General features: G+C 43.1%; 1 protein-coding gene across 1 annotated transcript in view; it reads left to right on the top strand.

The window, feature by feature from the left end:
• Positions 1-25,535, top strand: part of LRRIQ3 (leucine rich repeats and IQ motif containing 3) — a 66,479-nt gene that overhangs the window by 831 nt on the left and 40,113 nt on the right. The window contains exons 2-4 of the mRNA XM_033915969.1: positions 9,519-9,825; positions 14,316-14,639; positions 22,555-22,688. Of these exons, the coding sequence (XP_033771860.1) occupies positions 9,556-9,825; positions 14,316-14,639; positions 22,555-22,688 (728 nt within the window). The 5' untranslated portion in view covers positions 9,519-9,555. The remainder of the gene's footprint in view (positions 1-9,518; positions 9,826-14,315; positions 14,640-22,554; positions 22,689-25,535) is intronic.

The following is a 25,535-nucleotide window of genomic DNA, read 5'->3' on the forward strand; positions in this document are numbered from 1 at the left end:
GGGCCAATGTAATAAGCAGTGCATAGTTTTCCAATGCTGTAAGCAAATTGTTTGCAAATGTAAGTGGGAAAAATATGTGCAAACATAGGAGAGCATGCCAGTTGCTGTAGAAACTATATTTTACACACATAGCTGGAGTTGCTCTTATTATAACATACAAAATGGGCCAATTTTAAAGTTTATTTAGATTCTCTTTAAAACGTCCATAATTCTGTTTACAACACTGTTTTCTTAATCTCCTTTTCTTCTCTTTCGCCTCTGGAGGATCTTCTTTCCCTTGATTTCTGACTCTCCCTTCCTTTAGTAGTCCCTCCGCTTCTTTTCTTCTCCTCTTCCCCCCCCCCCTTTTTATTATCCTATCATTATTATTCTTTCTGCTCCTGTATAATGATATAGCACTATTCTAGAGAAAATATTATGTTCATCTTTGAATTTTGTATGATATAATTTCTCTTTTTGAACTGTTGATTTTATGTTGGTATTGGTTTTTCTTTTTGTATTTTGACAACATTTTCAATAAAATTTCTGGAAAAAAAGAAAGAACATACTGGGTCACACCAATGGTCCATCTAGCCCAGTATCCTACTTCCAACAGTGGACAGTCCTGGTCACAAGTACCTAGGCAGAAACTCTAATAGTATCAACAATCCATGCTACTGATCTCAGGGCAAGAGGTGGCTTTGTCCATGTCTGTTTCAATATGGACATTCAGGGTGGCTCTGGATCTGGGGCCCGACCTGGCTGGAGTCCCCTGAAGGTAGTCTTCATTGGTCCCTGATTCATTTGGCAAAGAGTGCCTCCACCTGGGGAAAAGAAGTGTTAAGCTCTGTAACGCGTTGCCAGAGGATGTGGTAAGAGCAGATAGGTTTGGATAAGTTCTTGGAGGAAAAATCCATAATCTGTTATTGAGAAAGACACTGCTTGCCCTGTATTGGTAGCATGGAATATTGCTACACCTTGGGTTTTGGCCAGGTACTGGTATCCTGGATTGGCCTGGTACTGGATTGGCCAGGTACTGGTGACCTGGATTGGCTAATAAACTAAACAGGTTTTATTTAAACTAATTACAAAGGCTTATTCTTATTTATTTATTATGATTTATTTACCTTATTTTTGAAGGAGTTCACTTAAAGCGGTGTACAGCAAGGATAAGTATCTTGTCATATTAGTTCAGTTATTGTACACAATTTTTTACAGTATTAATGTTTACCTTCCTAAAGCAGTGCTATTGTACTCAAATTAATAACTTTAAATCGTAACCTAGATTTTCAGAACCTGTATTTATAGTCTTTTTCAACCCTTTTAGTCTTATCCAGAGTGGTAGCTGTAAGCTCTTCCCAGTTTCTTATTTAAATCAGTATGTGGGCATGGTGTGGCTGTGTACCTAAGTCCCTCTCCTTACTGGTCTACCCAAGCACAGTACTGGGTAGAGCTTGGGATTCTTGCCCAGAAATAGCTAAGAAGAAAAAATTTAAATTGAATCAGATTGGGCAGACTGGATGGACCATTTGGGTCTTTTATCTGCCGTCATCTACTATGTTACTATGTTACCCTCAATCTCACCCCTCCTCTGGAAGTCTTCTGGGCAGCTGATGTGAGAGTGCACTAGATGTGGTGTATTTAGATTTTAGCAAAGCCTTTGACAGTGTTCCACACAGGCGTCTAATAAATAAACTGGGTGCCCTTGGGATGGGCCCCAAAGAGACAGACTGGGTCAGGAACTGATTGAATGGAAGTTGACAGAGGGTAGTGGTCAATGGAGATCTCTCTGAAGAAAGGGATGTTACCAGTGGTGTACCTCAAGGTTTGGTTCTTGAGCTTGTACTTTTTAACATTTTTGTAAGCGATATTATAGAAGGACTGTGAGGTAAGATTTGCCTCTTTACAGATGATACTAAAATCTGCAATAGGCACTCCTGATGGTATGAATAGCAAACCTTGAAGAATGGCCCGAAATTTGGCAGCTAAGATTTAATGCAAAGAAATGTAAGATCATGCATTTGGGCTACAACCCAAGGGAACGGTACAGTTTAAGGGGTGAAGACCTTTTGTGCATGAAAGAGGAGTGGGACTTGGGAGTGATAGTATGTGATGATCTTAAGGTGGCCAAAAGGTGATGGTGAAAGCTAGAAGAATGCTAGGGTACAGAGGGAGAGGTATGGACAGTAGGAAAAAGTAGGTATTGATGCCCTACTGATAAGACTGGTGAGACCTCATTAGAATATTGTGTACGATTCTGGAGACTGCACCTTCAAAAAGATATAAACAGGATGGAGTTGGTCCAGAGGTCAGTTGTCTTTGTCATAAGGCATATGCGGACAGACTTAAAGATCTCAATACTGGAGGAAAGACGGGAGAAGGGAAATAAGATAGAAATGTTTAAATGCACATAAGGCAAATCTCTTTCATTTGAAAGGAAGCTCTAGAATGAGAGGACATAGGATGAAATTAAAAGGCTCAGGAAAATACTAAGAAAATACTTTTTTTTACAGAAAGGGTGGTAGATGCGTGGAATAGGCTCTCAGTAGAGGTGGTAGAGACAAAGACTATGTCTGAATTCAAGAATGCATGAGACAGGCACGTGGGATCTCTTGAAAAAGTAGGAGATAGTAGATGTTGTGGATGGGCAGACTGGATGGGCCATTTGGCCTTTACCTGCCATCATATTTCTATGTCCACATGTGCTTCCAGGTTGGCAAGGCTTGCTCCTGCTGTAGTCTCTGGGAAACGTTCCCTGGGCTCTGAGGATTGCTATCCTCCTCTACTGGTCACTCCTAGGGAACCTTCTCCCTTGCTGGAACCCTGGTGCCAATAGCACCCCAAAAATCTTGTCCTATGATGAATCTTCAAGAGGAACCTCTTGGGCATTTTCTCTGCTGAGATTTAGATTTACCAACCCTCCTCAGGAATCTGTAACCACCAGTGGATCCCCACTAGAGGGCTACCTTTGCTCTTCCCGGCCATAGGCCCTGAGCTGTTCCCAAGGGCTGATGTTGCTCCTTCTTCTGCCCTGAACTGCTCCCAAAGGCTGCTACTTATGTTTTCAAGAGAGTCTTTAGAGGTATACACCTGTTGGTGCTCAAAATTATTAGCTCTTTTAAGTGTTCTGTAGCTACCAGTAACAGGGTTTCCTCTCTAGAGGGCTGTCTGCTATCTCTGCAAGAACCATCTGGGATAGTTCAGCATGAGATACTGTATACTATTCACCCATAGTGAATACGGATATAACTCTGTACTCTGAACTGATCTGACTGCCCTTTTTGGGAAGCCCCAGCCATTTCTCTCTCCATAAATTCATGTGGAGCAAGTTTCTACTTCCCTTATACTGATCCAGCATTTTAAATTTTGTATGCCCACATCAATTAGACCCACAAGCTTTATTCCCTTCCATTAATTCATTCCCTCAGCATGTGTAAAATTCCTCCCTATGTGTTTGTCCCTCGGTGAATAAATTGCATAATATGCTGCCCCCCTACCTCCCTCTGCTTGCTCAGCCATGTAATTTATGAATTTATTACATTTCTACTGCAAAGCTGCTGCTTAGCCAAATGACAGAAACCTCTCTTATGCAGAAACAGAGAAAATTTGCTTTTAAACCCACCCAAACAAATTTGTTTTTCCTTTCCCCAACTTCTTGTCCCCCACAGAGGGAGTTTCATTTAATTAAATTGCTTCAGTTGAGCACTTTATTTTCATCTTATAGCCCTTGTAGCTCCTTTTTAACCTGCATTCAGAGACAATCCTGCACAGATTTGTTTTATTACAAATCTGTTCTGGGCCACTTTTGCTCTTAGAGGCTGTCAAATGTTTCATTCGACTTTATGTGAAACTACAACATTCTGATTTTGACATTTAATGAACTCTAGTGATATAATTTTTTTTTAAATAGCATCATGAGCTGTTTTTTTGGTTTAGGAATATTTTCACAAAGAATGTTTTGGTGTATGTTGTATATTAGTTTTGTATAATCTAAAGTCTTGTGAAAAACTGCATTGATTATATCCCCCCCCTCTTTTATAAAAGCACAGAAGAGGTTTTTAGCACTCGCTGGTGCACTGAATGCTCTGCGCTGCTCCATTGCTCATAGGAACTTTATGACTGTTGGAGCAGTGTAGAGCAGTGTTCTTCAACCTTTTTACACCCGTGGACCGGCAGAAATAAAATAATTATTTTGTGGACCGGCAAACTAATAGGACTAAAATTTAAAAACCCAGTTTACGCTCCATTTCCGCGAGCTCGGTCCCCGCAAACCATCTGATCCCATCTGCATAAGCCGCAATTATGATTTTATATTGAACGCATTTTATTAAAGTATAAAAAGAAACAATGTTCTGAACAATTGTGATTTTATAAATACAAATATACAGAGCACGGACCAACAAAACCCCTGTCTCCCCTCCCCTTCACATATATCACCTCTACTATCAAGAAAACTGAACAAGCCAAGTTCATATAAATATCATGCTAACAGAATACTGCAGTCCCCAGTTATGTCTCTAGCAGGATATATATTTCAAATCTGATATATTCTAATCACAAAATAGAAATAAAATTATTTGTTTCTACCTTTTGTTGTCTCTGGTTTCTGCTTTCATCTTCTTTTCACTCTCTTCCTTCCAGCGTCTGCCCTCTCTGTCTCTTCAATCCAGCATCTGCCCCTTCCATCTACTGTCTGACCTCTCCCCCTTCCATATGGTATTTGTCTTCTTTCTATGCCCCTCTCCCCTTTCCATCCAGCCTATGCCCCTCTCACCTTTTTACACGATTCACTCCAGCTTCACTGCTCTCTTCATTTTTATCTCTCCTACACCAGATCTAGCATCTTTGTCCCTCTCAATTTCTCTGCTTACCCTCCCTTCCCATATCATTCCTATCTCTCCCCTTCCCCTCCTCTAATCTCCCTGCAAGCTGTTTCATTCATTTTTTCTTCTCCCTTCCCTCCTCCCCCTGTCCAGCAGTAACTCTCTTCCTTTTCCTTTCCCTCCCCCCTCTCAGCAGCATCTCTCCTGCTCCCTCTCCAGGTCCAGTAGCAGCTGTCCCTTTTTTTTTTTCACCATGCCAGCAGCTTTCTCACCTCCCAGCAACTCTCCTTACTTACCAGCGCTGCGATTCAGTAAGGCAGCCTCGGTTCCTTTGTTGGGTCGCACCGCCTCTGAGGAAAGCGGAAGTTGCATCATCAGAGGTGGCCCGACTCAGCAAAAGCTCCAAGGCTTCCTTCCTGAATCGCTGCACTTGTAAGGAGAGCCGCTGGGAGGGAAGAAAGCACAGTCGGAGGCTCCCCATTCTATCTCCGGCCCTGCGCTCCTCGATCTTGCCGGTCCTGCGCGGACCGGCAGGAAATTGAAGAAGTTAATCTCGCCGGTCCTGTACGGACCGGCAGGAATTTTCTGCGGACCAGCACCGGTCCGCGGACTGGCGGTTGAAGAACTGTGGTGTAGAGCATTCAGCGCACTGGCTAGCGCTAAAAACCTTCTGCACTTTTGTAAAAAAAAAAGGGGGGTATTTTTTTTTCTTTAAGAGAAGCAGATAGAAAACAAAGATGCAAAAAGAAAAAAAAAAACCCTCCTAATTTTCTTTCAAAATGTAGAAATACATGAATTCCACATTCTTCCTAAGGTTCTAGCTTTCAAAAAAAGCCCAGTGAAAGAAAATATAAACTATTTAATTTAATAATATAAAGCAAATGTAAAAATTGCTTGGTGCCGTTTATATTAATATAAATAAATGGAGGGGTGGGGCAGGGCACGGCAAGGGCAGGGTGTGGAGTAGAGCACCTGACCATAAGATGCACCCTAGATTTAGAGAAGGAAAACAAGAAAAAAAACATTCTGAACCAAATTCTTCCTGCCAGGCTCTGCACCCAACCCCACACTCCTTGCCAGGCTCTGCACCCTGTCCACCCTCTGGTGGTCTAGTGGTAGGCAGGGACAGGGCATAGGGCAGGCAGGCCTAGTGGCAGACAAGCAGGTCCCATACCCCCCAGTACCGTAAATCATCCCCCATACCTTAAATCATCCCTCATACCCCCACGTACCCCCCAGTACCTTAAATCATTCTCCGTACCTTAAATCATCCTTCATACCCCCACGTACCCCCCAGTACCTTAAATCATTCCCCATACCCCGGTACCCTTTTAAACACCCCCCATATCTTTTAAATCATACCCCCTGTACCTTTTTTGAGTTAATAAATTATTTCTATTTGAAGTACAACTATGGCACAACATAAGACATTACAGCACCACAATGATATTTATTCATTTAAACCAACACTGTGGGTGAAAAGATCTCTGTAATCTATGGAGAAAAGTCCTCAGTTTCTTCCAAGGGTATTAAGCACTTGGAGGAACTCTATGATTGCAAATACGCCATCATAGGAAAAAACATCCTTGGTTTACATAAACTTCGTTTTTACTAATTCAATTTAGTCCATCATCAAAGCATATATATGTTTAAAGCATAGGAGACCAGCACTTATCTTTTAAAGGTTTTCTTTCCACTGGTGTCACCGGAAAAAAACCACAGCAGTTGCAGAATTGCAATCTCCCGAAATTATATCATCCGAAGCATTTGGGAGAAATAATCTAAATCCAGAATTCCCGACAAGGCTCTTTTTCGCAAAGTTGCTGCATCTACTTTAGTAATAGGGTTTCCTTATAGACAATGTTTTCCTAACAGCAATAAAAAGGTGAGGTCCAAAAGAATTGGAGTCCAAGGAATCCAATAAAGACTACGATCCCCTTTTACAAAGCTGTGGTAGCGGTTCCCCTGTGGCAAATCCACCTAAGCTCATTCAGTTTCTATGGGTTTTAGTGAATTTGCCGCAGGAGAATCGCTGCAGTTTTTTGTAACATGCATAACTTGACAGAGGCTGTGTTTCAGTGATATTGCCTGCATCAGGAGTCTTAGCTGGAGAAAACAACTTGCTTCTACAAATCTAAGCCCAGAAGTAGCTCAGTCAAAACTGGTGTTTTCTTAACTTGGGGTTACCATATTTGTGAAGTCAAAAAGGAGGACACATGACACTGCCTCCCACCACTTACCGCTGCCTTGCCGCACCCCCTCCTTTCACCAGTCTTGCCCCTCCTGTCACCCATTTCCTTAGTCCCCCTTCCCATCTTCTGTACCCTTTTAGTGCTTCTCTCTCCCTTCCTCCAACCCCCCCTCACAGGTACTTCTTTCTCTCCCCCTCCCCACGGGCGCTTCTATCTTTCTCTCTTTCTCCCTCCCTCCAACCTCCTCCGCAGGTGCTTCTCTATTACTATTTATCATGTCTATAGTGCTACTAGATGCATGCAGCGCTGTACATGAAACATTCAAGAGAAAGTCTCTGCTCAGTAGAGCTTACAGGCTAATTAAAACAGACAAACAGGAGAAGTAGCTAGCTTGAAACCATTGATGAGTAGTCTCAAGGCAATTGGATATGGGAAAGGTCAGGAGTAAAGTCATTCAGTGGTGCGAGTCAAAGAATGGTGTCGGTGTATAAACAAAATGGGAATCCCTGATCTTGTATCAAGGGAGCTATGAAATACGTTGACAAGGAGTGGTGTGATGATAGTCCTGAGAGATACCACAAGACAGGTGAAAAGGAACAGAGAGGGTAGAAAGGAAGCAAACCATTTGAGAACTGAACCAGACAGACTGAAATTACTTAAGTGTTGAATGAGGAGACGGATCAACCAAACTGAATGCAATACATCCACCATCAATAAAAGTACAGTTCACTTAACAGTCCCTTCAAAAGGGTTTCTGTGCTGTAGCCTAGGCATAAGCCTAATTAACATGGTTGTAGGATATTTAGGGGGGGAGGGGAATGAAAAAGTTGTGAAAAAACTGACTGTTGGGATTTGAGAGAGAGAGGACAAATTTGAGATTGACATTTGAACTCTAGTGCAGGAAAAGGATTCTATGCATTCTGGAAACCACCAGGAGAACAAACAAATTGATTTTGGAAGAGATCAGACCTGATATGTCAAAGCCCACATGATGAAGTTATGACTATCTTATTTTAGTCACACTATTAGAAGAGAGAGGTCACTGGAGAAGGACTGGATAAGATCACTAGAGTGATCACTGGAGAAGGATATGTTTGGGAAGATTGAAGGAAGAGGGCGGATATGTTGACAACTACTATGGGGATGATGCTGGAGGACCTCGTCGGACTAGCACTTTTTGGATCTTTAACTCATCAAGTCACTAGTACTTGAACCCGATTTGATGACACCTAACAAACACTGTAAATCATAATAACACCTGGATCAAGGGAGGGTTTCTTCAGATTATTTAAGTACACGTGCTTACTCACGATTGCTACCAGCATCCTACACAAATTGCTCCTCTAAAATCAAAGCGTATACACCCACTCAGAAATTTGCAAATCAAACAATCCACAACCAGTATAAACAAGCAAGGCAAAAACGTTCTCTCTCCCTCCAGCCCTACCTCCCCCCACCCAGTGGGACAGTGCTGCTCTCTCTCCCTATGGCTCTCCCCTGTCCCCCACCACCTTCTTGTCAAAATTTAATCTTCAGGCCAGCAAGCAGCAACAGCAAGATGAGCCTGTTGCCATTGACCTGTCCCAGAAGCCTTCTGTCTGGATCGTCCTGCCTATGTGGGAACAGGAAGTTACTCCAAAGAGAAGGCTACTGGGGCAGGCCGTCAGCAGCAGGCTCACCTTGCTGCTGCTGTCAGCCAGCCTGAAGATCAAATTTCAGTAGAGTCAGAGGAGGTAGATGGGGACAGGAGAGAATACCCCGGACCATGTAGAAAGTTATCTGGACACCTGGACAGTCCTTTAAAAAAAGGACATGTCTGGGTAGATCTGGACATTTGGTAACCCTGTCTTAACTACATGCAACATCTAATTTTCTTCCCTGCATATTTAACCAATATAGGGAACACAAATTTCAAAGCAAATTTACAGAAGTAAAACACGTTTTAGCTGTCTTAATTGACTAAACATAAGAACATAAGATTTGCTGCTGCTGGGTCAGACCAGTGGTCCATCATGCCTAGCAGTCCGCTCACGTGGCGGCCCTTAGGTCAAAGATCAGTGCCCTATTTGAGTGTAGCCTTACTTGTGTATGTTTTATAACATGTAAACAATCTTATATCAAAATGAGAGGAGGTATTCCTGGGTATCTGATTTGGTTGAGAGAGGGAAATACCCATAAAAATTACTTTTTCAACTCTTTGCATGCTTTCCATAACAACAGCACTTGCAGAAAAAGCAGGTGTAAGTGTCCTTGCCTACTTTGTACCAGTAGCAAATTGCAAAATGGAGATAGGCATGTATTTTTGCTTTGAATATTTGAAAAAAACTTAAGGGTTAAAAGTATGCACATTCTTTGTCCCAGGTTAAACAGTAGCAAATTACCCCCATAAAGACCAAAATGCTGTATATTGTTTCTTGTCTTATCAAAACTATTTCTGTGATATGATGAACCCTTTGTGAAAAATAGTTGAAATATGTCTGCATATATAATCATCAGCATGAGGGAAATCTTGTTTCTGCCCTAGGTATTTCAAAGAAGAACCTTGCAAGAGAAGATTAGCTATGAAGGAATTTATTGAAAGCATTTATTTTCTATATTCTTCTGAAAAATTACTGCTTGAGTACGGACAGAATGCCAATCAAAGTGATGCCAAGGAGCTGCACAATCTTGTCCTAGTACGGTTAAATAAGCTACTTCTGCGTGATGTGATCTACCTGCAATATTGCGTCTCGCTTAGAATTTGCATTTTGCCAAATAATTGCATTACAAACATTATTAGTCTCCTGAAATTTTGTACCCGCTTGGTTAAATTGGATCTGCATGGAAATCAGGTAAACAGTAATTTTTAGAAGACATAATATGCAAAGCTATCAATATGCATTGGGGTAAATTCTATATATGGCGCTGAAAAATCAGCAATGAAAAAATGTGCACTCTGTGCTATTCTATTATAGCACTCCGAGTTGGGTGTGTTTATAGTATACGCTTAGTACTAGAATCCGTGGTAAAGTTTTAGGTGTGGTATAAGTTAGGCACTGATCAGGCATATTCTGTAACAGTGTGTGCAAATCATTGGAATGCCAAGACCACCTAATGTAGACCCCTCCCAAGGCCATGCCTCCTTTTTGGATCTGCACACTAGAATTTGCACTCACCTCTTTATAGAATATGCCTAAAAAGATGTGCATGTAAATATTAATTAGTGCCAATTATTGATTGTTACTGCCCAATTATTGGTACCGATTGGTTTGTCATGCAGTTATGGTGGGTGCCCAAATTTGCACGCACAACGTAATCCACCATATATAGAATCCGGGGGATTAAGTGCAGTTTTTATAATCGGCGAAAAAGAGAGCCAAAAGCACTGCGCACAGGATATCAGTAAAATACAGAGCAGCATACGCAGGCAAGTACCAATTAACTTGAATTTCCATTTTATTAAAAGCAACCATAGATAAAAATTACTCATGGTGAAATTCTGCGCATTTGTGCAGCACAGAAATTAGCCATCCATGCAGAATTCTTTGCAGACCTGCCATCTGCTACATTGTCTCCCTCACTCCTGCTGGGTGGTGGTCTTCTGCTCTACTTCTTGCTCCTGACCCCAAAACACCCTTCCTCCACGTTAGTCTCTCTCACTCTTTCCGACTGACACCCCCCCCTGCTACCACCACCACCATGTGGATCTGGCATCTTCCATACCCATGGCCCTCTGAAAGCAGCATCAGTGGCTGGCCAGCAAAGGCCGTGCTATGAACAGGCTTTTGTAGCTGGCCCCACAAGGGTCTTTCCTCTGCTGCATTGTCTGTCTGTGATGTCACATCCTGGACCCGTGACTAGGAAATAATATCGGAAGGGAACGCAAGCAGCAAGTATGTGGAGAGATGCCCACAGCAGTATCCTCCGCAAAGACGGTGCCAAGGATAGTCTGCCCCCCCAGTGGTGCCCCCATTCGCTATCTGTTTTTCCCTTCCCCTTCTTACCTCCCTTTAAATTTTATTTTAACTTCGATGAAATTTTGAATCTTCCCCCTCCCCAGCACCCCTCATATCAATTTTGTCTATGTTCTTGTCTTTGTCCTGTCGACATATTGCCCTATTTTATTTTTAACTTTGTAAACCAACCAGATACTTGTCGATGGTCAGTATATCAAACTGTAAATAAACTTGGGGATCAGTGGGGTGGACTGTCCCAGGTGCCATCTTGATGGGGGTGCTGGCACCTCTCCGCCACGCCACACTCGCGCCCTCCCCTCTGCCCCAGTACCTCTTCAAATCTTCACCAGTGCGATCAACTTTTCTGTCCTGTTGCTTGTGCCTGGCTCATCTCTGAAATCACTCCTGTGTCATGGTGCCCGGAAGTGACATCAGAGGGAAAGCCAACGCCAATGCGAGCAACAGAAAGAGAAGTTGCTTGTGCTGGTGAAGATTTAAAGAGGTATGGGGAAGGGAGTGGGGGAGGAGTGGAGATGGAGCGGGGGTGCGGAAGGAGCATGTTGGGCAAAGAGGAGGGTGCAGGGGAGCATCACCGCCCAGGCAACTACCTCAATCGCTCCGCCACTGTGCCCCCCCTTACTATATCATTGTTTTCAGGTATTAATCAAAGATTTATCGAGGTTTTGAGTGCTTTAGAGCTCCACAGTAGTCCTGGGTCAGCTCTTCCTAGGAAAAGCTGCAGATTCAGGGTTCTGAAGTCTCTAGCTGGATGGGCCACCCTTGCTGTAGGGCACCTGTCTGCCCTAACATTAGGATGGGCTCAGAATATGGCCCCTAGGAGTCTGCTCACCTGGTTTTATTCAAAGCACATGAGAGCAAGTTGTTTTTGGGCCCCTTGCTGAGACTGTAAGTTCTAGCTGTGTTGTCCCCCCCCCCCCCCAAGAAGTGTGTGGAGACTTGAGGGGTAGAGAGTTTCAGGCTGGTTCAGCCTGTGTAAAAGGCAACCCAAAGTGACAAAGCCCTGGATATCCTACTTGCTTGTCTGAGGCAGAAAAAAGCTTTTCCTTTATCCAGCTGATGCAGGCACAGCACATGGCAACATAGTGAGTACGTCCATTACTGTCTTTGAGAGACATCAGGAAGGAGTTGATTTGGGGGTTTTGAGGAGTTTCTGGGGCTTCCTGGAGGGTTAGCCTTCCCTAAAATCTTTTGTCATTTTTTGTCCATTTTTATAACTCGTAGGCAGTTTTCGGTGCAATTTAAAGTGCACTTATTCCTTTAGCATGCACTAAACTTTAGTAAAAGGACCCCATAGTGATTTGTATGTAATAGAGTAAATTGATGAAAGGTGAACTGAATTTAGGAACCAGACATTTGGTAGCTAACCCCTGGATTCTGTATAGGTCACACAAATTTGGGTATGGATGTAAACAATTAGTTCAATAGGCTCTAACAATCAATTATTGGAGTTAACAAGCACAATTGACAGAAACTAGGGGTTATATATGGATCTGCTTTATGCCCTGTTATTTAACATGCACATCTAAATTTCATAGGAAAGGGGCCTTAGTCTTGGGAGGGGCATGGATGTTCCCAGAAATTAGATGTGGGTAATTCCTGGCACCAAGACAAGACATTAAAAATCACTTACTTCTCTGGGATATGCCCTGCCCTCCTCTGATATAATTCCTGTTTCTGCAAGGGCAGGATGCATCTCAGAGAAGGCCAAGGCCCCGAGGCAACTCTGCTTTATTGACTTCAGTGCAGCTACCAGCAGGTAGAAAAATCATGTGGAGAAGGAGAGACACAGGCACCTGCGGGATAGGGGGAAGGGGAAGAGAGAGAGGTTTGCTGGACTGGGGAGGGACAGACAGGAAGAGGTGTGTGGACTCGGGAGAGATGGATACATAGACAGGAAGAGGAGTTGGACTGGGGAAGGGAGAGAGTGGGAGAGGGATAGATGCTGGACCAGAGAGAGAGAGGGGAGGGAGCGAAAGAAACTGGACTTAGGGGGACAAGATGCTGGATAGAAAAGTGGGAAGAGAACTAGGATTGAGAAATATTGGACTGTGATAGGGGTGGGAAGAGAGGGAAAAAGCTTGGCCCCAGAGTGGGGGTGCAAAATATGGGAGGAAGGGAAGAGTGAGAGGAGGGACGGAGACAGAGAACAGATGCAGGGTATGGGGAAGCATAAGGATATGGACACATGAAGACTATGCTGCATGGAGAGAGGATAGGGAAACATAGGAAATGCTGGGCGTGGAAGGAGGGATAGGGACACAGAGAAAGGCAGTGCTAATCACCGGGGGAAGGATAATAGACACAGGGGCAATGCTGATCACAAGGGAGTGATAACGAAATAGAGGAAATGCAGACAAGGAAAAATAGGGGCACAGGGATGCTGACCATGGAGGGAACATAGTGACAGGGACACAGAGGAAGGATGTTGTACAAGATGTATAGGGATACAGAAGGAAGATGGATGGTGGATATGGAGAGAGGAGAAATGTCAGATAGACAGGAGAACCTGCAATGACAGGAAAAAAATCAGAAAAGAGCAGAAAAGACACTGACCAATGCAAATAGAAAAATGCTCATATATTGAATAGAAAAATAAAATGCTCATATAGTGAGATAGACCCTGAATATTAATGGTTAACGGCTAACAGATAGCTAGTTATGTTGCACAACTTAGCCGGCTGTCCACAAAATTGAGACTGCTGACTGGCTAAGTCAAGCGGCCAATTGGGCCACTTAAATAATTGGTCTATCTTTGGCCACTATAAACTTAGCTGGCCAGCGCTGGATATTGACCTGGCTGGCAAAGTTTATAGCAGCCAAAAATAGACCAGATATTCAGTGCCAATCACCAGAAACGGCCTGGCATTTAATTTCTTGGCTTAGTGTAGTCAGCCCAGCTAACAACCGTGGTCTGAATGTCAGGCTCTATGTGTTATTACCTCTCTCAACCTAATCCTTTCTGCAAAAATGCCTTCACAGTGTGTGGTAAAAATTCATACATTGTGGAATAAACCATATATACAACTGTTTAGGGTACTGTCTCGCAAACTTTCCGGCCAGCGGCACGCTAAACCCAGTGCCCCGGTCGGAAGGCACCAGGAAGTGCGCAGAGGCCCATTTGGCTACAACCCACTTTGGTGGAGGGATCCGGAAGGAGGGGAGAGGAGGAGAGACACCGGCGAGGAGGAGAGCCATCTGCGTCGGCTGGTGTGCCGCGGCACACAGTTTGTGATATACTGGTTTAGGGAGTGGGCAGTTTTCAACAGTAGTATTTACTTGGGTAAAAAGTTTCAAAAAATTGACCTGCCCATGGTTTGCAGTAATATATTGCATTTTTTAAACTAAAATCTTTTATATTTTTTCAGATACAGTTTCTTCCAGGAAAAGAATTTTGGTCTGAAATGGGTGATCTGAAATTACTCTATCTTCATGACAATGGCATTGGCAAGCTGGCAAATGTGGAATCATTATCGGGATGTCCCAGTCTAACAGGTCTCACGCTGTTCGACACTCCATTAAGCCTGAATAAAAATTACAGACATATTATTGTTAACAGCATTTGGCCATTGAAAGCTCTAGACAACTATGTGATATCTGATGAGGAAATTATTGAACATTTGTATCTGGATAACAATTTTAAAGCTTTTAATCCTCATCTGTTTCTTAACTTTTTACCTATTCTTAGAAAGGTAAGTGCCTTCATGTTAGTTTCATAAGTTAAAAAGTAATTATTCTCTTTTACAATGCCATATACATATTATTTCAACATATTGTAGGTCATCATAACAAGACCATTTCAGCCACAAATACGCAATACTAATACAGTATATAGTATTCTCTTTTGTGCCTAGCATTAAAAACTAACCTATCAATATTTGAGAGATTTCTTGAGATTATCTAATTCCAGAATTCTTCACTCTAGCTATTCTCTGATACTGTTGGAGCCAAATTTAAAGCATGACAAAGAACACAAGCTTTTAAATTTTGCCTCAGGTGGGTTTTGGGGGATTTTACTATGGTGGATACATTGATCTGGAAAGCGCCAAAAGGGTGTCATATAATATTAGAACATGATCTTCATATTTTGATAAAGTGATACTGAGGGAAAATAATTATTGAATAGATTCAGTGGAGAATTATTCTGTTTTTAAAAAATGGATTTGATTGTACTTATTATTATAAGTACTTTATTCTACCCATCTTGTTTCCATCTATATATCTGTACTTCCAGTGCAATAGATGAGACTTTCTACACAGTAGGCTCTGCTAATACAAATTCATGCCAGGATTGCACAAAATTGACGCTTTTAGAGCATCCTTGTGCCACGTGCTGTGGCTGGAGGGGGTGTGGTGGTTCCCAAATTAATTTTTTCCTCACTGCAACAAGCGCTAGGTCAGCCAGCTTGATCGTTGCTGTTTTCGGGGTTTGCACTACTGCCAGTCTGTCAGGCTGCGGAGCTTCCGTAGCCCAAGAAATGTAAGTGTAAATCATCTAAGGGTGACTATGCCCCAGGAGCCCAATACTTTCTCCAAATTCATGAAATTGTTGTGGTCAGTGTTTCAGATCAAGGGTTCTCCTCCTGAAAGGTCTCAGTCCCCCTCTGCAGCATCTCTTAGTGGAGTGGTGCTTTTGGGCACATCGTCACCTCCATCTGATCCGGCTTTTTCACTGCCTAACCTTATCTGGGGGACCTAGCATGGGAGACCAGGGGTTCTGCGCTGGATCAGCGGATCTTTTGGGGACTGTAGATTCTGTGGATGATTCTACTGTTTTGCGCTTATTCTTTAGCAATTCTCCAGACCAGTGTAGGTATCTTACAAGCGGGTATATATCTCATCATGACTAGCAGGTGGTCCTAGACCGGTCTGAAGAGGCTAAAAGAAAGTAAATTAGCAGGTAAGAATCTAATTTCTCCTTTCAGTAGTGCGGCGCTTCCAGATCTCATTTCTGAGTCTTTGCAGTAGTTGAACTTAGTTCCTCAACCGGCTCCATCCACCTCTTCTTCTTTGTTTTGTGGTGTGCGCTTGCAGTCAGTAATCTGTCCTGTCCATTAGAATCTGAGGGGAGGGGGGGTTTCCACTACCTATCTCTCCAGGGTGTGTGGGTGAGAGAAACAGGCACGTGCTATGAATGACGTCTCCAAAGGTTTCAGATTTATTTAAAATTGGATTAAGTCACTTATAATACTGCTAAGTGATGTACACTTTAAAATGGGGTACATTATTATAAAATAAGAATAAATATCAAACCATACATGGACCAACATGATACAACAGGGAAAGGGGTAGAACTACAATAGTTTTAGTAAAGAAAGGAGTCTAGGGAAGCACATAAAGTATTGACAAGGGGAATCTCTGATGTCTCCTGAGTTGTATACTTCTTCAAAAATGCCCAAAGTAGCAGCCTCAAAAATTTCCGAAGTATCACATCCACTCTACGGTCCTGCATATCCTTCAACACTACACCACCCTCACTGGGCACCTCTTTGCAGTGTAGTGTAGTGCAGGGTAGTGTAGCAGCAGGCCGTGTCTATTTACTAGAGACCTGCAGACAGAAGCTGTGTGCCCAGATTTCTTCCATTCTTCAGCGGCCGGCTCCTTCGGCATGGGATTATCTTCAGGTTCTGGGATCCATGAGATTCATGAATTTGGAGAAAGTGTCTGGCTCCTGGGGTATAAAGTTACCCTTAGTTGACTTACACTTGCGTTTCTTGGGCTGCGGAAGCTCTACAGCCTGGCATACTGGCGTTTCAGCAATGCCAAGCCCCAAAAACTGCAATGGCTGCCCCACCGGGCTGACCAACTTTTTTAGCACTTGTTGTAGCAGGAGAGAAATTAATTTGGGCATCACTGCCTACCCTGACCGTGCCAAACGGCATGTGGTGCAAGGATGCTCTAAAAGCGTCAATTTTGCACAATCCTGGCATGAATTCACATTAGCAGAGCCTACTGTCTAGTATGTCTCACCTATCTACTGGAAAGAGCTTACCAGGGTAAGTACATAATCTCTTTATCCATTCAATCCCGCAGAGGGGATTCAATAACTCAGAGGGGTAGAGAGAATGACAGAGTTCTCCCATAAAGGACAATATGTTGCAGCCTCCTTTCAGTATTCTCTTTATCTCATCAGCAGGTGGATGGTCATAACTTTTGCAGCTTCTGGTGGTACTTGCTCTTGGCTTATCCTGAAGGGCTACAGTTGACCTGGGGGTGTTTGGCTGTGGTTAATCTCTTGATTTGAGGTACAACTGGTGGTGCCTTCCCCGCCCTGCCCCACAGCCTTATTGCCCTTTTTCTTTTTTTTTAATTGAAATTTTAAGTCATAACAGTGAAATAACATAACATTATACCATAGATATGATATAAATCCAACATAACAAAAACTGTAAGTACAGAAATGGAAGCAGGATATGTTACAGACAAGCTACATTAAAATCTGTGAAAATAACAGTGTTTTAAACATGTTACAACTAGTCAAAACATGTCAAACTTGTAGCACAAAACCAGCTTAAAATGTTATCATAAAAATATATCGTCAGGTATAGTAGTAGAAAAAAAAAAAGGGGGGGGGGTGTTCCCAGTAAGCACCATGCAACAGCAATCAGCCAAGTCAAATTTTGAAGGGATGACACAGACAATAGCCTTAATACATCAATGGTCTTTACTACAATAAGACTGAACAGGATTAAATCCTCAATTAAAGAATTTGTCTTATTGCCCTTTTTCTGACTTGTTTACAAAAAAAAAAAAGAGATCTCCTGCCTCTTTTTAAAAATAAAAATTTGAAACAACTGTCAAAAAAGGCTACAAACTGGAATTTGCTCGTCCAGGGTAGATTTTTTCTTAGACTCTCCTTGAGAAAGTTCCTGGCAAAATTCTGGTGAACTGGGCCACTCTGTTGGAGCTCTTTTCTGTCGTCGAGAGTGTTTTGGCTACCTGGACCCTGGGATGATTTTCCAAGGTATTCTGAGCTGGGATGGTGTGCATCTATCAAAGAAGGGAAGAAGTGTTTTCGGCAGCAGGCTATCTAATCTACTGAAGAGGGCTTTAAACTAGAAGTGATGGGGCAGGGTGATCAAAGCCCCCCGGGTGAGTATAATCCCTCAGGTAAGTAAATCACTAAATACCTCTACACAGATGGGAAAAGGGCGCAATGTCTAGTAAACAGTATATACTAATACTCAAAGTATGAGAAACAAGATTCTGGATCTAGAAGCTGTGATGGAAGAAGATGGGTTGGATATGCTTGAGTACCTGAATAAACTCATGTAAACCGTTCTGAGCTCTTCTAGGAGAACAGTATAAAAAATTTAATGAATAAATTTAATGAATGAATATAATAGCGTTAATGGTTCACAGACATGATTCACAGAGAACCATGACTAGGATGTAGTTATACCGGGGTATAATCTGTTCAGGAAAGGGTAGGAAGAATAGGAGGGGGAGTAGCATTATATGTTAAAGATCATATTAAAGCCACACAATTGCAGGATCTGCAGGGCAAGAAAGAGGCACTGTGGATCAATTTGGAAAGAGGGAATGGTGAATATAGTTACATTGGTGTGATATACAGGCCTTCTTCACAGACAGAAGAAAAGTATAGAGATTTAATAGACATTCAGAATATATCTAAAAAACGGGAAGTTTTTCTAATAGGTGATTTTAACATGTCAGATGTTTATTGGTGTATCCCTATTGCGAGGTCTTCTAGAAGTAGAGAGATCCTGGATTCTGTACAAGAACTGTTCAAGCAGTTGGTAATGGAACCCACATGGGATGGGGTCATACTGGACTTAGTGCTTACCAATGGGGAAAGTGTTTCTGATGTTACAGTGGGTGATTATCTGGCATCCAGTGATCTTTGCATGATATGGTTTAATATTAAGATGGGTATAGGGAGGGCTCATTCAAAAGCAAAGGTTCTAGATTTTTTTTAAACTAACTTTGTTCGGATGGGAGATTACATCAAGGAATTGTCTGGATGGGAACGTCTGGAAGAAGTGGAAATGCAGTGGGCAAAACTGAAAGCAATAATTGTACACGCGACAAACCTTTTTGTGAGGCAAGTAAGTAAAAGTAAGGGAAAGAAGGCTGCTTTGGTTCTCAAAAGTAGTAGCTGAGAAGGTAAGGAATAAGAGGTTAGCTTTTATAAACTACAAAATATTGCAGAAAGAGGAAGGCAGGCAAAAATATCTGGAAAAGTTAAGAGAGGCTGGTCGTGTAGTCAGGAAAGTAAAGATGCACATGGAAAAGAAAATAGTTGACATGGGTAAAATGGGGAGACAAGACAATTTTTAGATATATTAGTGATAGGAAGAATTGCAAAAGTGGCATTGTGAAACTCAAAGGTGAAAGGGGAGAAATATGTAGAAGCTGATAAAGAAAAGGCTGAATTATTTAACAAATATTTCTGTTCTGTTTTCAAGGCTGAAGCACTGCAGAAGTCAAATGTGAATAGAGATGGAGGAGTGTTAGACCCTGCGCATGAGTCGTGTCTCTCATTTGAAAGGAAGCTGTGGATTGAGAGGGCATAAGATGAAGTTAAGAGGTGATAGGTTCCGGAGTAATCAAAGGAAAAACTTTTTTACTGAAAGGGTGGTAGATGCGTGGAACAGTCTCCCAGAAGAGGTGGTGGAGACAGAAACTGTGTCTGAATTCAAGAAAGCCTGGGATAGGTACTTGTGATCTCTTAGAGATAGGAAGAGATAATGGTTACTGCAGATGGGCATACTGGATGAGTCATTTGGCCTTTACCTGCCATCATGTTTCTATGTTTCTTTCAATCTGAAACATGTCAACAAGGCCCTCAAGGTCAAGCATTTTCAGATAGAAACCTTGAAACCATGAAGGAGGGATATTTTCACATCCCCATTTGGCTACCAAATCAGTGTTGCTCTGCTTCTCTGTTCTCAGGGAACATTTTCAGTTTCAGGCTATGCCCTTCGGTTTGGTCAATGCCCCCAGGACCTTTTCAAAGGTGGTGGTGGTAGCAGTGCTGCATGCATCTACCAGCACTATAGAAATGATAAGTAGTAGTAGTTGTTTCTGTGCTGAAAAGGAATTTAGGTTTATCTTTTTCTGGAAGACTGACTGATCAGTATGTCCTCAATGCAGGTAAAGACCAGAGTGACCAGTCTTCTTTGGTGGTTGGCTTGAGTTTTTAACCTTTTCGAGAGTTCTCTCACCCCCTCTCAGTTTCTTGAATATCTCAGCGTTATCTTTGAAACCCAAGAAGGGAGGAAGTTCCTTCCAGTTTCGCATCAGAAAAAGATTGTTGTGCAGATTTCCAGTTTCATTAGTCACTAGGCCCCTTGGGCATGGGATTACATGCAGAAACTAAGCATCATGGCATCAGGACTGGATGTTTTACCCCGGGCAGAGTTTCACAAGTGTCCGTTTTTGCTTCCACTGCTTTTTCATTGGGCTCCCACTTCTGCACACTATGTAGTCCATCCAAGCAAGAATACAATTTAAATTCTACTGTCTACTATATAAGACTTTATACGGAGACAGTCCAAACTATCTGAATAACCGCCTCATCCACAACACATCAACCAGACATAGGAAAACTCACACCCCATTCTTATAACCCCCAATTAAGGAGGTTCAAACGGAAAAAACTATATGATGGCCTCCTAGACACTCAAGCAGCCAAACTAAACAACCAAATCGCCAGTCTACTGACGGCATCCCTAGACTACAAAACTTTTAGAAAAGAAATAAAGACCATACTCTTCAAGAAATCCCTGAAAAAAGATATAACACAGCAAGTTTCAAACACCACCTCTCACTAAAGCCAACTAACCCAAACAAATAAACATACTTATTTCCTACTCTTTTTGAAAATGACCAAATTTCTTTATTTTTTGTAAGTTCTTGTTGTAATACTTCCTTGATAATTCTTTTGTAATCCGCCTTGAACTGCAAGGTAATGGCGGAATAAAAATCCCTAACGTAATGTAATGTAATCTTCCTTGGACGTTCCAGGCAAAATTCAGCAGCTGATGGTGGCTTCACCTGGCTTCACCTTTATCCTGCTGCTGTGATTCTGATAGTGCTAGATTGAATCAGGCACTCTTAGTACGTGGACCTAATTCAGTTACAGATCAACAGCCCACTTCACTTTCCACCCCAGAGGGTTCTGTTGTTCTCTGACTATTGAGAGGTTGAGACTGAGTTGAAGGGATATCAGAAGGATATCATTACTATGCTGCTCCAGACTAGGAAGAAGACAAGTTTAATGTCTTATGTGGTTTGGTTGTCTTCTCACACCTTTCTGAAGTACTAGCAGTTGGATGTTTTTTGCCTGGATATGGCTTTCTGTGCTTCACACCTTTCTGCAGAGATTGCCAGTTCCCACTTGACTCGAGGATTGCTTGGATACATCCCATACATCTCTGGATTTATCTTTGGCAAAATGGAAGGAAAAATTGTTCTTATCTGCTAGTATTCTTTCGTTTATTCCTGACTGATCAATCCAGAGGCCTTCCCTTGGGGTTTGTCTCTGTTTGTCTATGTGTGTTATCATGTTCCTGGGGTGTGTTATCATGTTCCTGGGATTGTTTATCTGTTCTTTCCTTTCTCTCCTAGGTTTTGGGGTTTTCTTGTTTGTAGACACGTACCGTCACATGAAAAAATTAGGACACCCTATGAAATATTCAGTTCTTTCTTAAGAAATGTTCACATATGGATGTCAAATCTTTTTTTTTTATTTATCTCTGGAAAAAAAAAGTGATGTAATAGCAGGTAAACAACAAAAATTTTCCTTGATTTACTCATGAAACAAAAGATAAACACAAAAATGTGTATTCTAACTGAGGAATAAATTAGGACACCCTACACCCTAATAGCTAGTGTTACCCCCTTTGGCTGAAATAACTGCAGTGAGACGCTTCTTGTAACCATCTACCAGTTTTTGACATCGGTCTGAAGAAAGTTTGGTCCACTCCTCAATGCAGAATTCTTTCAGCTGTGAGAAGTTTGAGGGGTTTCTTGCATGTACAGCCCGTTTCAAATCACTCCACAGCATCTCAATGGGATTAAGATCAGGGCTTTAACTCAGCCACTCCAGGACGGTCCATTTCTTAGTTTTCAGCCAGGATTTATTGGAGTGTTTTGGGTCATTGCCGTGTTGCAGGGCTCCTTTGATGTTAGTGCTTGTTGCACATAGCAGGTTGGTTCACTATTGCTGCTCTGTTATAAATTCCTGTTGATAATTGTTCTTTTTTCTAAGTTGCAGAGCAAACAGAATTGTATGATGTTTGCGGGGAAGTTCCCTGTACCCCCTCCTTCTTTGTATTTTATTCCAATGGCTATTGAATGCTTTGGAATGTAACTGAAGGGGGCACTACACTTCACTGGCAAAGTGTGAGGCACTGAAAGTTGTGAGTAACATACTTCTTCAAAACCCAGTTCGCGGAAATGGATTGATCGCCTAATGTACGGACTCCTGAGAAGATTAACTGAAAGAAGATTATCCAGGTATGAACCTAATCTTTCAATACATTTTTATTTTAAAATAGTTCACTTTATAATCTATTTACTAGTAAAAAAAGAAAAAAGCAGATTACATGAAAGTCTGATCGATATTTTTACTTCACATAGGAAGCATCATTTCAGGATGAAATCAGTGTGGTCAGAGACATTATTTCAAAGATCAATCATATCCTAGCTCATAATTCACCAGTGTTGATTGTCCAAAGAATAATACGGGGATATTTAACAAGAAAACAATTAAGGTAGGTGATATTTCATTTTCTCTAGAACTGGAAATATTCAGCATAGGGCAGTTTTTAAAGCAATTTCTGTTTAACCTGTATGAGTTATTTTGAAAATCACCAACCTATGTTTTGGTTAAAAGTACATATTTATTTTTATCTGCATTCAGTGGAGGTGTTCTTGGGGATAGTAGGGAAGATCATGGATCACCTTCTATAGGTCAGATAGATAGGGTGGGGTTAGGGTGGAGGTATTTACAGAAAGGGTGATTGATGCATGGAATGGCCTCCCAGTGGATATGATGGAGATGAGGCTGTATCTGATCTCAAGAAAACATGAGACAAGCACAGAACATCTCTAAAGGAGAGGAAAGGATAGTAGAAATTAGTACTTGGTATGGATTAGGATTCCTGGACATCTGGTAACCCTACATTGATCCCCAGATCTACATGTATAGAGGTAACCAGCTGCTTAGAGAAATTTTCTACCAGCTCACACAAAACTATTAACCAGAGAGAGACAAACTGTTTCTCCCTGCTTCCCAACTACTCACTTGCCCTTCTTACTCCAACTGTTTTCTGTCTACTCTGTTTCTCAAGATGAAAAAAACCCTCTGAATCTTTCCCTTGGTTAGGGCTGTTGGAATTTGTTTAGGGCTCCTTGTCTACATTTTTGTGCCGGACTGAGCTTGGGTGGGCCCTGTTTGGGGATCTGTCTGACCTTTGGGATGTCACACCCGGCGGGTCTCGTGCTGGGTCCCTCCCCCCCTTCCTCCCCCCCCTTCCTCCACCTCCCCAACTTTTTTGTAGAGGTGCCTCAGCAGTAAGCCTTGCCCCCAATTCAGGTAAGGCATACTGCTTAGAGAGCCAGTGGAGTCTGTTCTGTGAAAAAAAAAAAATCCTGAGGCAGTGCCGGTCAAAAAGGCTGCTTTCCCTTTAAATTTAGTGTAAATTACTGTATTTTTCTACTAACCGGCACTTTTTAATGTAGCTAAGTGCTCCAGACATGAGGCACTTGTGACGTCGAGTGCCGGCAGTCACGGAACCCTACCGCAAGTGCCTCGCGAGTCAGCAGCTGACAGCGGGGAAGCCCAGGCTTTCCCTGCTGCCCACGGAGGGATTTCCTCAGCTGCTGACGGTCAGGGTAAAAAGGATTCCCTTACCGCTGAAGCGGTTGGGGATTTCCTTACTGCTACTGCTGGCTTGCCTACTTTAGCAGCTGGGACAGTTCAGGCTTCCCAGCCGCTACAGGCCATGGAGGGGTTGTTTTTGGCGGAAAGCCCCTCCATTTTGTTTGCAGCCTCAGGTGACCTTCCCCCTCTCTTGGATAAATAGGGGCAGGTTTTAGCCAGATCCCCTGATGTGGCGGGGAGTCCCATTGGGCCGCCAGGGGGGTTTTCTCCTGATTTTCTTTTTGCTTTATGCGAAGCATATTTTCAGGTGGCTGGGGGTCCTGCATTCATCCCAGGGGTCTCGAGTAGGGTTTCCCTCCACACCCCCTGCGGTTCTGTCTCCCTCTACGCCTTTAGCACCCCCTCATGCTCCCTCGTCCATGCGTCCGTGGGTGGCCTGGGATGAGGACTTGTTTTCTGAGGAGCGTTTTGACCTGGATGAGGACCTGGACCATTGGGGAGACCTCCAGGATCCTCTTGAGGGGACGGCCGCTGGTAGTGGGGCCTCTGCGCTTCCGTCTACCGGCAAGGAGGCATCCATGGCGCGCCTTTTTCAGAGGGACGAGCTTCCGGATCTGATTAAACAAGTCTCCTCAGTGTTGCGCTTTGAGGAAGCACCGCAGAAGGCCCCGTGTGTGTGGGACCCACTTCTTAATGGGATCCGCTCTGCATCCCGCTCCTTTCCTATGCATCAGGATATTTGAGATATTGTGCTGGCACAGTGGAATACACCGGAGGCACCTTTTCAGTTTACGTGCTCCATGGCTCATTTGTATTCCATCCCGGAGGGGGATAGGGCTACCTTGAAGTTGCCAGTGGTGGACGCAGTTGTCTCTTCTATTGCTAAGCTGCATACGGTGCCTGAGGAGTATAAGTTGGAGACCCTTAATCAGAATTTTGATGTCTCTGCCTTGGGGGTCCAGGCGGCAATTTGTGGGGGGCTGGTGGCTCGGGCCGTGTTTCGGTGGGCCGAGCATGTCCTTGACCGCGAATCTGATGACTGGTCCTTGGTGGATCAGGAGGTGGCAAAGATTGAGATGGACACCCTCTATGACTTGTTGCAGATGTTGGCCAAGTCCATGGCTTTCGGGGTAGCCGCTCGTTGTGCCTTGTGGCTTCACGCTTGGTCGGCGGATGTGGCGTCCAAGACTTAACACACAAAATTTCCCTTTCTGGGGTCTTTCTTGTTTGGAGAGGATTTGGATAAGTTAGTTCATACTCTGACAAACTCTAAAGTGCCCTGTCTGCCTGGGGACCATGTCCACCCAGCTGTTCGGGATGGCACTGCTCGGGGGGCATCTGCAGGATTTCTGCAGATACCATCCTGGGCATGGGGCTGCTTTCTTCCCGACCTCTGGTTTTTCCCAAGGGGTCATTTCTCACAGCGCATGCAGTCCTTTTGGGGAGCTGGGAATCCCTCCGCCGGTTCCCCTGCTATCCATCCTGCCCAATGACTCCTTGCTGGCGCCCCCTCTAGTTCGGTGGATGGCTGGCTGCGTGAGTTTTCTCCAAAGTGGGCAGAGATTACGTCCAATCAGTGGGTCCTGGAGGTGATTCGGGACGGTTATGCTCTGGAGTGTGCGCATTCCCTGCCAGACCATTTTCTAGCTTTTCCTTGTCAGGCAGCGTGGAAGAAGTAGGCTTTTTGCCAGATCCTTCAAAGATTGTTAGACCTCAAAGCAGTAGTTCCAGTACC

The sequence above is a fragment of the Geotrypetes seraphini genome, chromosome 12 (assembly GCF_902459505.1).
Source record: "Geotrypetes seraphini chromosome 12, aGeoSer1.1, whole genome shotgun sequence".
Classification (NCBI taxonomy): Eukaryota; Metazoa; Chordata; class Amphibia; order Gymnophiona; family Dermophiidae; genus Geotrypetes; species Geotrypetes seraphini.